The 15,049-nt window shown below is 39.8% G+C and overlaps 2 protein-coding genes across 11 annotated transcripts in view; both read left to right on the top strand.

Moving 5' to 3' along the window:
• The window catches only part of msi2b (musashi RNA-binding protein 2b), a 233,788-nt gene that overhangs the window by 3,446 nt on the left and 215,293 nt on the right, over window positions 1-15,049 (top strand). For all 10 annotated transcript variants that reach the window (XM_070982590.1, XM_070982585.1, XM_070982589.1 and 7 more), the window contains exon 5: window positions 8,395-8,436. In XM_070982590.1, the coding sequence (XP_070838691.1) occupies window positions 8,395-8,436 (42 nt within the window). The remainder of the gene's footprint in view (window positions 1-8,394; window positions 8,437-15,049) is intronic.
• Window positions 1-15,049, top strand: part of LOC139344427 (uncharacterized) — a 243,085-nt gene that overhangs the window by 18,260 nt on the left and 209,776 nt on the right. The gene's annotated exons all lie outside the window — the stretch shown is intronic.

Below are 15,049 nucleotides of genomic sequence, written 5' to 3'. Positions count from 1 at the left end.
ATGCAAACATACTGTGATGCAGAATCTAGAGCAGCTTGATAACTTCAAGCTTGACATTTTGAATGACAGCTTGACAGCATATAAATATATATGTGTGTGTGTATATATATGTATATATATTTGTATGTATGTTTATACATACAGTAAAGGTCGGGGGGGTATTTGTGAGGGAGGGTTGTACATAAAAATGTGCTTAGACCTGGGAGTTGGCCTGCACAGATTCAGTCTTTAACTGGTGCGTTTAGCAGTTGTTGGTTCAGTGCCTTGCCCGAGGGCACTTTAAGGGTAGTGGCAGCTGGAAAGAGTTAAATTCCTTGTGCATTTTTAAGTAGTCTGTTAAGATAGTCACTGGATTTAACTCGATGACCTCCTGCTCATAGCACAGTGTCAAACCAGTGCCACGTAAGGTCTTCGATTCTTTTTTTGTTTGGTGAAGTTGCCAAACTTTTGTCTGTAGCCGTATACATAAAGCCATTATCAAAATGTAGAATATTGCTGGCCTTTTTTGTATTATGCTGGAATTAAAAGACAGGTTTTTCTTGCTCCTGTGAAGCGTATAAAGTGGTATGCAAAGGTGTGTAATATTACCAGTTTTGATGGTGAGTCATCTCTGTTTTATAGCCATATAAAAATGATACAGAAGCTACAGATATCTACAGAAGTCATTGTATTATATCACACTTATTGTTGGCTGTAGCTGATATTTGGCAGACTTAGGTCATACGCTTCAGACCTGACAGCAGCTCACCCCGAGAACTGAACAGTGACATTTTAAGGTCTGACATCAAATCATCATTTTCTCTGAATTGTAGCCTCAGTGCACAGGCCCAGCGAAGTTTTCTAAACTTGCTCCACATCTGTCCTTACCTAATTGTTAAGTCACTTGGGGCTTGTTGTGAAATCTTTCCTTTTCTATTTAGAATTACCTGTCAGGTATTATCTTTCCTTAAAAAAAAAAAATAAATCCATATGTTTTGGGAGTGTTTTTTTTTCCCACAAGTGTTTGAAGTATTGTTTTGGGTGCCTTTATTAGATAGCATGTGGTGGAGAGCTGACAGGAAATGAGCGAGAGAGGGGGAGGCCTGGCCGGACTCGATCAGGGGCGTTGTGATTACGTGGTCAGTGTCCTAAACCCTCAGGCCACCAGCCTGCCCAAATAAATAACTCTTACTTAGCATAATCGTATCAGATGTTGACTTTTACACAATCTATATTTAAAAAGTTCTGCAGCCAAATCAGATTTGCATCCTTATCTGATGTTAATGAAACATTTTTTTTTGCGTGTGTAATTTATTTGCTTTGTTTCCATGTATTTTGTCTCCATATCCCCAAAGCTGACATATATTGATGATACCGATAGTCCTGTAATAATAGGGATCTCTGATGGCTTTGTCATAGTAAATAACAGATTTTTGCTGGACATCGTAATCAGATGAGTGTTTGACAGTGCAATTGACATACCAAAGACCCCGTTGACTCAAATGCATGCAGAAATTGATATTTCCTCGCTGCTAATGTGCTGCTGTTTATCCGTCAGCATGCAAAGGAAGATTACAAACCTAAGGCAGCTGTCTGGGATGTTTTCCTCACTATTAGTCACTGGGCTGTATCTGCTGTGCCGTTGTATATCTTAACATTCACACTATCAAGATTGCATTGCGTTTGGATCTATCATATCTCTTGTAAAGTTGCTCAGCAGTAATGGAAAGAATGAACCGGTCCAGTAAATGTGGATAGTTCTTGATGTGTTTGCAGATGTTGGTTTGATACAAGCCCTCTACTTTTGTGGCGCTTGAATGAATCCTTACCAGTGTTTTTGTCCCTGCTAACCTTGAAAGGAGTGAGTGGCTGGAGGTACTGTGACTGTGAACAGGTTGAGTCATATTATTCGCACAGGCAAAGTGGAAATCATACCTAATTTACATTTTTCCCCCCTTGTTTGTTCATCTCGTTTTATTTTACAGATATGGTTGGATGTGTGAATTAAATTCGTATAGCTTTGATATTCTGGCAAACGCACAGAATGTATGTAATATAGTCACTATTATTACTAGTAAGCAATATTATTTAAAAATTGATACAAGGAAGACACAAGGATTTCAGTATGGATTGTCATTTTAGCACATTTGCCTGTGGTTGAGATTAAAAAAGCCATAGAATCAATGAAACTGCCACCAGAATGCCAGGATGGGTGATGATAGGCACCATCACACTCCTCCTCCTCCTCCTCCTCCTCCTCCTCTTCCTCTTCTTCTTCTTCTTCTTCTTTTTTTTTTTTTAACTGTGTGCTCTGCTTTTCGTCCGGTTATGAAAACACTCAGACTGGGATGAATGTGAATGAGACATATGGGGAAGCACAGCCGGGGGCTTCAAAACACACATGCTGGTAATTCAGAACATATTTACCATTTTTCATGATGCTTTGTTCAGTTTAGAAATATGCAACTCCGAGCATCTGTTCCCGAGGATGTTTCAAGGCAGGCTGGTATGAACAGGGGAGATCATGGTACATGGTTTTGCATTTGAAAAGTAACAGTTTAGAGTTTAACAAGGCACTCGATTGATTCCAGGTTGGCTACTGTGCTGTCTTATCTAAAGCAGTTATGGTAAAATTAAAAAAATAATAAAATTTGAGAAAATATCTATCAGGATCTACCGGAGGTTGTATTTGAAATATGAATTTGTTCATGACGTACTAGTTTAAATGCAGCGTCATTCTTAATTTATTGTTTTTTTGTAAGAAAAGCATATCCTGTATGGTCTTGGGGTAATTCCAGCCTTTCTTAAAGGACCCCAGGTCAACATAGGTGAAGCAGGGAAAATGCAAGAGGGAAGGATGAGAAAAGGCTCGGATGAGCAGCTGTTCTGGGCCCATCTAAATTGTATTCATCAGATAGGATTTGGAGGTAAAGTCAAATCAGTGAGCTGAACTCTGACTTGTTCTTGTTTCAGTATAGCAGGTGCTCTGTCTTCTTCAGTTAATTATGGCTGAAGGCATTATTAGTTCATGCTGTATCTGTCTCTTGTCGGTACGTACAGAACATCAGATGTTTGTCGAGCCACTAATGTAATATCTTGTGTAATACCAGTGAATCTGGATTTTCTCATAATGGTGTTGCATATTTTTAAGGAGAAAAAAAAAAAGAAAGATGGCCAATTTGCTTGTAGAGCGTGACATTGGTGAAATTCTCATTATTGATTTGAGGAGCATAACAAACTGCCTCTCTGAGACGTTACTCCACCGCGAAAATCAGTAAAGATTGACGGCGCAGATATGAAACATTTGTGTTTTAATTTCTTGTCTGTTCTGTTGGTATCACACGCGCACACCTGTGGACCTGTTCACAAACTTCAGCTGGAAGAAGCTGCAAGCTTTGATAAGCCTTCTCCTTTTAGCTTAAACACCCCATCATCATGCTTGTGTAGATATGTCTTAAGAGAGAGGAAGAGAGTTTACCCAGGAGCTGCATTAATATATGAAATCCTTTTGTAAGATGTGAACTTAAGATATATGCTGTTTCTCTGCCCTGATCCCCCGCAGTTGCATGAAGAAGCGGCCCTCGGAGACCCTGTAGTAAAAGGCTATGGAAGATAAAAGATGGCGGGGTGGGGTTGGGGGGGATTCCTCTTGGTCTGTACCCATTTATTACGGCGACATATCAGGTTGTATGATGTCTTGAGGAAATCTGCTTTTGTTCTGCGCGAGATCATGTTTCATCATTAAACAAATGTGTATCCAAACTATTAATTTGAATAAATCTTATTGGCGTGATGTGAAAAGGGAATAAGGTGAGCAGATACTTTAAAAGCGTCCAGCTTTGCTTTGGAGTGAGGACAAAACTCACAGTACACCGGTGTGAGGCACTTCACCAGCAGAGCATCTTTTAGCATGTCGCTAGCTGTGCCCTTGTGCTCCTCGTGAGCTGAACTGTGGAAACTTGGTTAGATGCATAAGATTTATCGGAGATCTGACCCACATTGCAAAAGGCACACATACTGTAATTTGCAGAGGCCTTTGACAATGACATCACATTAATGGCTGCCAGTCTGTTGTGCAGAAGAGGCACCATTAGATGGTTCCACTGATTTAATCAATAGGAGAAAAGATGCCATCCATCCTACAGCCAGTTGTAGGTAAAAGATACCAATCACAATCATATCCCAGTCTGACCCAGTCCCAGAAAATAAAATATGTGAATTGGGTGTGACTGAAGTTTAAAATTATGATTTTGTTGTGGGTTATATGTAAAGAAATAGATAAACTCATTGGTGGTGTTTTTTTAATGATGCATTTTGATTGCAGTTTTTACAATTATTATTATTACATCACAATTATTTTCATCAATTAATCTGCCATTTTTCTTACAATTGATTTATTGTTTGGCTCATATAACATCAAACATTTTTTACATTTGCTGATTAACCTACTGTTAGATTAATCCACTAACCCTTGCAGCTTTACATTATACCATTAATTACATTACCATTCAGGTGTATTTAAGTCCTATTGCTCCTTCTTTCAACACGTAAAACAATCCGATTATTACAAGACAACAACAATGGGCACATCAGTCAAGGCAATCCAAGGAAAGTTTATTTCTATGCTCCTTAATGAAGTGTACTCTCTCAATGACCTTCATAGTTCCACAGTATGAAAATAATAAACACAAGAGAATTTCCAGGTGTTTACCTGCTTAATAGTGCTGGCTTCCCTCGTTTGAGCAGCTAATCTAGCAACCAATAAAACATAATGTTCAAAGGTGGAGCACATTCATATTCAGAGCAAATTGTTCATTCAGCTCCAAGTCAGGTTTCTAAATATTTATGTGTTGTTTAGTTTGTATGCACTGGTTGTGATGCTTCCATGATAAAGAAATTTCCTAGAGGGGGGTTGATAAAGTATTTTACTGCTACTAGATAATAACTATACAGCTCCAGCTGCATGAGAGGTCTAGCTTTCCACACTGCAGTTATTGTGTCTTCAATCCATGATGATCAATATGTTGCAGGAATTATTTTGTAGTGTTTAATGTGCTTTTTGGTGTTCCCAAGCTTCTACATCAGCGTGTGATTTGTTCCCAGAGTCCATTTCAACCAACCAGAGTATGCCCAAACTTGTTGCTTTCAGCTGATATAGATGGAGAAATGTGAAAATTACAGTGAAAGCAATAGCACAGTAAGGGCAGAAGAGTGTTTTCCCCCCCTCCAACCCATTAAGAAAAGTACTTTCTCTCAAACAAAACGGACCAAAACATGCAAGGTAAATCACTAATAGGTATATATTTTTTCAAATTAGTGCTAACATTTTTAAGGATTCAAATGAAATAACGTTCGCAAGCGCTGTGTGTGTGGAATTACTGTAACAAGTGCACTATACCCAGGTCCGGTTGACTGATCCCAAACCTGATGGTATGTGTGTTACATAACAAAAAATGTTTCAGGAAGGAAGTATCAGGTGAAACCGAGACGGCATAATCTCTGGTCCAATGGTGCTGTTATCCAGTCAAAGGGTGATGCATATTTTGTAGCTCTTGGCCTCTAGTATGAACACACTCACATACATACAAAATCACATGCACATGAATGTGTAAACCGAAGGGAAACAATTGCTACATCTCCTCATTTCAAATCTCTCAAAGGAGTCATTCATCATAAGTTGTGACCTAAAAAGGTGCTGCTACAGCATTTCTCAGAAGGATTGGTGGGCAAGTCCTCATTGCCTAGTTTGGTTGCATTGCTCGGAGTGTGATTCAACCAATCTGCAATATCATAGGCTCATTTTTAACACAACTCTGAGCATATAATAGTCTCTTTTTGATCATATTTTAAACTGACAGAAAGCAATATGACCTCCGTCGCTGCTGTGTTAAAGTGCTCTCTTGTGCATGTTGAAACTGGAAGCTTCCGAGTGAATAGGAATTCTCAGCAGGACAGGAAAACAATTAGTTTGTGCAATATGATGAAATGAGGTTTGATATGTTTTGTATAGGCTTAAAAAGTAAGATACATTACCAAGTATAGGACTTTGGTATTCAAAGCATAATGTGTTGTCTTTGCTCAAATAGGGTGCACAAAATAATTGAGTTTGAATTGGTTATGCCTGGGGCTAAGTGCTAAAACAAATCTTTAAATGAAATTCATTACAAGCAGGGTTGCCATACCCAGGTGTTATTGAATTCATTTCTCATTTTGACCTGATTTAGAAAGATAACAGTAATAAGTGAGACTGACAGAAAAGATGACAATGACATTGCACATCATGGTTTCCCTTCAAACGCATTAAAACGTAGTCGTACTCATCGGCTTAATTGATCTGTGCAGATGGTGCGTTTTGTCCTCGTGTTCCTTGATTCATTTTCTTTCCATTGTTTTTCACAGCGGGAAGAGATGTCTTTTTCTTAAATAAGTCCATCTGTGCTGAAGGAGGAACTTTTTGAATGCACAGAATATTTAATTGTAAATATTTCAGCACAGCAAAATATGGCACGACAGAAAAATCCCCGTTGAACACAAATGAGAGATATTATGTCAAAAAGCTGATTATAACTGTTAATTTTTTTTTTTAGGGAAATTCTCTTTCAAATTCATCGGTATCCAGGCAAGAACAAATTAGGATAACGTTGCTGTTTGAGATGGTTCCTCCTCATTCTAAGTGCAAGGTTGATGAGACCCCCCACCACATTGCTTCATACCAGTGAAATTAACGAGGAAAATGAAGCTAATGAGATAACAAGAACAAGATGGAGAAACAGGCTGATCTGACGCATCCTCCTGGTTATTTGGCAATATCTGGAGGCGTCACCGGCCTCAGACTCTCATTTTCTCCCTGTCATATTCAATCAGCGATTCCTGCCTAAAATAAAAGCGGGCCTCTGCTGCGACCATGACCAGCAGAATGATGGTGTGGCTGGCCTCCACATTAACTTTTTTTGTTTTTTTTTTTAGTGCTTGTGGTTCTTTTTTAATATATATCAATTGGCAGCACCAGATAATTTGTTAGCGGCAATATATTGCTTTGGAAACTAATTCACACAGTAATTAGCAGCAGTTAATATGTGGTTTCCTTTCGTACGTTGCCCGATGCAGCGAGCGTTGTGCCTAGAATGTGTCATTGAGCCCCATCAATTGTAGACACTTTGCTACAGTAAGTAATGAGGTCAGTGGTGTTGGCCAGCTGTCTTCAAATCCTCATAATAACAAATTGTGCTGCCATTTGTTGGTGCTCAAGATGTAAATTCTTGGTGTTTTTAAGCTTAAAGATCTCCACCTTGATAATCCTGACAGTCACTTAAAGGTCCAGTATGTAGGATTTAGTGACATCTAGCGTAACATGCACTGAATTAGGAACTGATTTAAATATATAATATAGAACACTTCTCCATTAGAATGTCTTAAAATGGCGAGATATTTGTTATTTGTTAAACATTTTGTTGATTTGTGTACATACATTACCACAAAACCCAAAAACAGAGAAATCTGTAATTGTATTGAAGGTAACGGTGCGCTTCATTCGTTCGCCTGTCAGTGGCGTCGTATCCTTGTTAACAACTCAAACTTCTGGGTGGGAAACACCAGATGACACGTCAGAGAACGAGGAGGACAGGAAGTTTCCCACGCTACTTCACGACATCCTCAAATTCCGTCTTTTGTCATTGTTTTGATTGAGAGACCCCCAGTGGCAGAAATTACATAGTGTGCGTTTAATAGTATTCTTCTGTATCACAACTATATACATACTACATCACATTTTCTATCACTCTTTATTTGCATCTGAGTTATCAAAGCTGGCGCACATTCTTGCACGACAGATTGCAGCATATTTAGCTGACCATAAGCATGACTCGGCCTTTCCTTCGTGAAAATAACTTAGCCTTAACCACCGCGAGGGGCAGAGAGAAAACAGTGACGTCAAATTTGACAAAAGTAATGTCTGATTCCAGCAGACCCATTGTGTTCTAAAAATCCACTTTTCTTTGTTCTTATTATCACTTTTGTTGGGCCATTCACGTGCACTTACTTTGTAATTGCAATAATTCTGACAGCTCTTGAATGCAGCTTTAGTTTCTGAAAATGCTTCTCCAATTCAAAAGCAAACTGTATCACCACAGGCTGATTATGCAGCTTTTGTGAATCTTAATGGCCCCGATAAATTATCAGCATTGTGAATTGAAAATAGCAAATATGAATACCTTAAGTTTTGGACATTTACTGCTATTAAGATACTAGGATTTATTCCTTACCACACAGGGTTTAAAATGACTGTGTGAATGGGTGTACTCTGGTTCCCTTTGTGGGCTCGGAGTTTCAGAAATATTTATCAGCACCTGTTCATTGCCTTAAAATATCACAGCTTGTCTTTTAACAACAGTGTTGCTATTCTTTTCTCATTCTCAGATTGATCCTAAGGTTGCCTTTCCCCGTCGCGCCCAGCCTAAGGTAAGAATAAATTGGTCACTAACCTTGCTCAAAGAAAATGATTATGTCTCATGTCACTAGCTTACCTAATTTTGTGTGCTCACACAGCAGATACAAAGAGGCAGCGGTTGTCTGTTTGTTATTGTCTGCAAAGACCTAGTCTGGTTTTATTGTTCTCGCCTTCCCTGTGCTGTTTCACTGAAGCAATTAAAGCTGGACATAGTAGACTTAAAGAAAATTTTCGGCATGATTGGGGTTATGATGCTTTCTGCGTTATCTCACAGTTTTACATCTACGTCAGTGCTTTCACGCCTTTATATTTGCATTTCATCCCTCATCATGGTTGTTTTTAATGCAAAGCGTTTTGAAATAAACACTGTCTTATTCTTCTAATGACGTGCCATTGCAGCAGAGGAATTTTAGTCTGCAATCATATGAAATCACGCTTTATTGTCTGTTTATTGCCACAGAGCATAAGTGGTGAAACCATCTTACTTTGGTAACTTGTCTGTTGGCTCGATGGGGTCGTGACTGAAAGGAGACCGGCTCTAATGTATTTGCAGAGAGCGTTACCTATTGGTTGAAAGTTGTATTCTTTTGTGGAAAAGAGGAAATCTGAGAATTACAAAGTGGAATCAAGATCCTGCTTTTGAAGGTGCACAGTAATGCAAAATGGCGAGAGTTTTATTTTGAAGTGAATAGCCCAATATTAGCCTGACTGAAATGATTGGTGACTTGTCATTGACAGTGATGAACCCCATTTATTGGCTGAATTATCAGTCTATTGAGTTGTTTTTTGCAGCAGTCTCAGTTGAATGTGATTGAATGGCACGAGTGATTTTAGAAATATCTTTAATCGTGGTGCATGCATGTAGAAATAGTCACAATTAGCATGGAAAGAATGGGTGATTTAAAAAATAAGCCAAACTCCAATCACGCAGGAACTGTCGTGTGAGCTCCTCATAATGCGTATTATCTTTTCCTTTTCTTGATTACTGGTCTCGAGCAGTTCTATTGACAATTAGATTTTCAGCGTGTGCAGATGGTGCTGTGGCGTAGTCAAGGGCTTTGTTGACATGCCCTCTCACACCATCCCCCAGCGTCAATGTGCAGGCTGTAGCACAGCACAGCACAGTACAGTGTAGCGCTATTCAGCATCGCTATCAGGGCTTTTTTCACCTAAACCAGGTGGAAATCGATAATAGATTTTCTCCTTCCCACTGGATCAGAGAGAGGCATTGTTAAAGAGTTGGTCAGGTTTCAAATGAAGAATTGGCGGTGCGGGCGTTCAAAGCCAGAGCACATGGTGACTTGAGGATATCGGCATATGGTTGAGAAACTACCAGTGTTTTTCCACACTTCGAACATAGCAAGTATATCACTTTAACTTCTGCTGGTGTGAGCCTTGCTCATAAAAGTCGAAGGTGCAATGAAACAGCTCAGATGTTTGATGACGCTTTCAATTTTTAAGTGAACAAGAAACGACTCTTGCTGTTGCGTTTATTGTTAATCTTTTTTAAAACAGTGTTATATATATTTTTTCACAATGACTCAGAGAAGAAAATACAATATTTTTGAGCTATTCCACTGGTCTAAACATATTTGTCATTCTACCTTGCATGATTCATAACTCGGTGAAATAATGACACCATAACAGAATTTGTGGCACTGCAAAAGCCTTGTACCAATGATTTATAAAATGGCTATAGGGCAAGCTTGTTAGAGAAGAAAAATGGTTGTATTGAATGTGGATTATAAAGGATCTTAAAGCAATGGGATTAAGCCAGATAGATTAACATTGCATGGGTTTGTACTTTCTGTTCAATTGATTTAAGACCTTTAAAAGAAGTCCCATTCTGAGGTTCCCATTTAGAAAGTCCTCTCTGTTTTGCATTTGCTTTCTTTTGTCCCTCTTTCCCCTCCACTGTCAGGCTGCCTGGCTGCTTATGCAGCTGTTGAATAGGCCTCGTTCTTGTTTAAAGAAGCTCGCCTTGGCAGGTGCCTCGGTGGCACGGGCTTCGGGGAGCAAATCGTGACGAGACCAATCAGCGTTAATTTTCTCACGGCTAACAATGACCTCACAAGTAACCCTGCCAATGACCTCCCACTGCTGAATGCTGCAGTATGGTAAAACTATACAGTATGTACAGCACGTAGACTAATGCTGAAAACAGACAGGAAGTGAAGGTGAACACAGAGGACATTTCACTGTAAACAACTGAAGGTGTTTGCACCAGGATGACAGGATCACAGGAAAAACAACTTGTATCAGCAGGCATAACTGACACTGCCCCAAAACATGGACAGTTCCAGTGTAGAGAGGCTGACGGAAAGGAGTTTGCCAAGAAATAATCACAGGGCTGTATTGACGTAGACAGTCTGATTTGACGTATATGACAAAGTCAACTTGGTAAGAGGATTTATATGTACAATTCTGTAGAATTTTATATGACAAACCAGTCACAGGGTGTGGATTGCCTCTGCTTTGCCCCTCGCATTTGCATTTTGTATTTTTTTGTGACCATCTGCCCTCGAATATTGGTAAAGGGCACAAATGAGAGATAACCACAGGACCTGTCAATCAAAGGAAACGTGCTAAAGAAATGCAAAGTGGCACACACATGACTAATGAATAATGTCACACCACAAAAGCTTATCTGAAGACTTAAAAGTGGACATTACGCATTAAAAATAGAAGCTGTGCTTACAACTTATGTCAAAGGTATCAATGCAGACTAGCCCACAAATATTCACGGATTAGGTTTCATCTGCAGATGATTGACAGATGAGAATGAAAGGATTAAACAATGATGATGTGATGCAAAGTGCTTTATGCACATTCATTTATGCCTTGTCTGCTCCTAGCCTATTCAGCCTGGCTGGGGTTAGCTGTGGCTTTATAAGATAGGCAGCTAAAAGTAGCTTTAGAAAACCAGGATTTCAACATAAATGTTTCAGCATCTCAACATTTAGTTTCACAAGAAGCCGTTCTTAATCCATTCTGTCAATAGCAAAACTTGCTTTATTTAATGCAGTCCTTGCAATAGGTATATTATAATGCTTTTTACAGGAAAATAACATAAAAGATACATATTTCTTTCTGAAAAATATTCACGAGTACAGATCTGAAAAGAAAAGTCTGATTTTACATAACACACAGTTGTTAATGAAAGCAGACTCCATCCTGTCTGATGGCGCCCACTCCCTGCACCTAGTTTCAGACCTTGCCTTCAGGTTCCTGCTTAAATACCCACTAGCCAAAACCAACAGGCACAAACACTCAGCCATTCCACTGCTCAGCTCCAGCAGTAAAAGGTAATATCAGGTTGACCACACATCCACGCTTGGTAAATATTGCTTGCCTTTAATTTTAGTTGTGCTCTTACCTCTTGTTACATGTTTTGTTTAATTGCCTTGTGTGTTTTTCGATATTGTGTGTTTTTTACTGCTGCACAACCGATTGCCCCTCTGGGGACAAATGATGTTCTGCTTGACTTGATTTGATGATCAAAATACATTCATCACCATTTATTATTTTTTACCATAGTGTCACGACATTACCAGGGTTGCCCCCAGGAAAGTGGTTAGTGGATGTCATACGCACCTAAGCGTTAAGAACTCAGGTTTTCTTCTCCGAGATTGCAACGTGCCTCTCTTATCGTTAAAATACCTGATGCCGCTTTGAATATTTGCCTCCTTCATTAAGTATGTGGCCATTGCTGTGTGATGTAGCATGACTGCTAATTTCCACTGAAGCTTAAAAAGCATAATATTATATCTGACATAGACAGTTGTTTTGGAAGCATAGTTTGGGAGAGGCTGGGCAATATGGCCTAAAATTTATATTATGGTATTTTTTACATTTTTACAGTGACTGTATTATATCGCAGTATTACAAAAATAAATTGGATACTTTTCAGTGCATTGGTAATGTAAGGAAACACATCTTAAGAAAAAAAAATGTATTAAAAAAACGAACTATTACTGATGATTTAGCGAACCAGGAATAAAAACGAGGTATAGGCCTACATGTGATTTGGGAGGAGTAACCGGCCCCAAAATGCAAGTTAATTAGTAAATGTAATGTAGTTCATTGTTAGAGTGAGACAAATGGTAGGATTAGGCATCTAAACAGCATTTATTTGGCAGAAAACCCAAAGTACAGAAGTCAGTGTACCATGGGGCATGTCTATCAAGAACATTTCCATCCAGCAGCAACAGACATACAGCAATGCAGCGCACAGCAGAGTGTGCTTTCCTGTAACAACAAAACCAGCTGGACTATTAAAGCACATTATTTTTTATATGCTAAATCATTTATCGTGATAATGCCGTGTTGTGGCAGAAAGTGACGCTTTTGTAATGTGACAAAAGTGGTATACCGACCGCCCCCAGCAGAGGCTGATATATTTTCAATAAAAATTCTTAATACAATGCACACATTTTACATGTGTTTGGAAAGACTTACTGGTCTCCATACTGTCCATAAAGAGCACCCCTCTTAACACAACCGCACTGTAAGAAATATGGCACGAGATCCGAGTCTGAAGTTCAGCTGAAGCTAAGTAGTCAGAAATGTGAAGTATCCCCGTTTTCACACCCAAATTATCCAAGAGTGATTTTAAAGTCCCAATCCTTATTTTTTTTTTCATCTAAATATCAAGCTCGTCAGGATACTGATGATTCTTTTTAGAAGAAAACCTGCATGCCTTCAGTATTGTGGCTGTGCGTAGAAAGTGCTAAAGAAGACAGAGATGAGATGATGCTGTTTCCTGCCGTCTCCGTGTTTGATATTTTCCAGTAAGGTTCACGCTGAAAGATGTGAACGAGGCCTGCTCTCAGTCTCCTGGAGAAATCAAAGCGACGGTTTCCGCCGACATTGCTCGAGATTTACCACTCAACTGTTGGCGTCATTACCGCTGCTGCCGCTGCTTTTGTTTCCCACAGTGGAGTCGCACACAAGCATGGCATGTCCCAGCATGATTTTAATTGCCAGTGGGACTGTGGCCACTTCACTGGGAGATGAGTTCTGATGGCTTGTTATGGAAATGAAAGGAAGTAGCAGCGACCATTTACAGAGCAATGGGCGTAACCCTTTCCTTGCACCTCCATAAAGGGATTTGCTATCTAAGCCGTCCCGAACAGGTTGTCACAATGTCTCTGGCAGTCTTTGGGATGCAGCAAGAAGACTCTATCTGTGCACAAAATAGATGTGTGCTGCAAAGAAGCAGCTGTGACAACACTTCTAGATATTCTGTTTATTTTGCTTGCGATGACAGTTTTCTTTCCGGAAACGTGCCGCTTTAAACTACTTGCGTTAATGTCAGTGAGGAGGCAGGTGAAGTGTGCCAGTACACTGGTTGAGGTAATTCTGGGCTATCAGTCAAAAATACCATCAAAGCAACCAAATTTGACTCCAACCTGTGACAGCTGTGACTGTGGCTTTCCTGTTCGTGGCCTGCTGTTAGTGTCGTCCTATCCCTGGCAGCTGCAGCCCTGTCTCTCTCTTTGCCTCTCTCTTTGTCTCACTCTCTGTCTTTGCTGTCACTTTGTCCTCCTCACTTTGCCTCCCTCCCTCCCTCTCTCTCTCTCTCTCTTTCTCTCTCTCTCTCTCTCTCTCTCTCTCTCTCTCTCTCTCTCTCTGAATGGCAAATTGACCGGTACCCTCACCTCCTCCATTTGTCTGTGCCCCCCCCCCCTCAGGGACTGTGTGCGCTTTATATTCTTACCTGCAGAAAAGGCTCTCAGGTGTATTGTGGTTCTGGAGATTTCAGGTCTTAAGTTTTAATGAAGTCTAATAATAATGCTGCACGAAGTAAATACACATCCTCATCCCCTGTGCCTTTGTGCCGCGTGACATAAACACACACTCACGCACACGACCGCATGTACACATACTGTATGAAAGAGGCACAGATGTGTAGTTTTATACATGAATTCAAAACAAACTTCTTTCATTGTTCTCTTTCACTTTATCTCTCACTCCCTCACTCTGTCTTTCCCTCTCTGTGCTCTTTTCTGTGCTTCTTTTTCAGTCTTTTAGGATTACAAGGCCTTGTAAATCCAGTCTTACACCTTGCTCAGTTATTTGATCTAGATTTAGCATTATGATATTCCCCTTCTCAAAATGATCCTTATTTTAAATGACACAGCTCACTGCTGGGAAAATGAAACCTCTGTAGCTGCCAGCCCCTTTGAATGTCCCTGTGAGTTTATTAAAAGCACCAGCTTCCCCGTTCCAACTCAGATCTGCACAGCTGCATGAGTCTGAAAGAATATTCAAGGACAAAAGTCTTTAATGTTGAACAGAATGCCGTATCAATATCTTTGTTCAGCTTTACAGTTTATGACAATGAGCCCTCCCAAATATTTATTATGTGAAAGGAGATTATTTCTTATTAGACATTTCTTATTTCAAGGCAGCTCCACTGTGCAGATAGCGCACAGAGTGGAAGACAGAGAAGGAATGTTATGTTGTGCGGGCTATTATCCGAATCTGACGTCGCATTTCAAGGCACATGGCACAGGTCTTATCCCAGTGAGCGACCGAGATGCCTAAGCGAAAAGATATTTGCTGTATTTCTCGAACTAAATGCGCTCTTGCAGTGGGTTTTTACAACTGACACTAAATGCA

This window comes from Chaetodon trifascialis, chromosome 16, assembly GCF_039877785.1.
Source record: "Chaetodon trifascialis isolate fChaTrf1 chromosome 16, fChaTrf1.hap1, whole genome shotgun sequence".
In the NCBI taxonomy this organism is placed as follows: domain Eukaryota; kingdom Metazoa; phylum Chordata; class Actinopteri; order Chaetodontiformes; family Chaetodontidae; genus Chaetodon; species Chaetodon trifascialis.
Note: the sequence above shows the minus strand (reverse complement) of the source record. Positions and strands in the feature narration are given on the sequence as shown.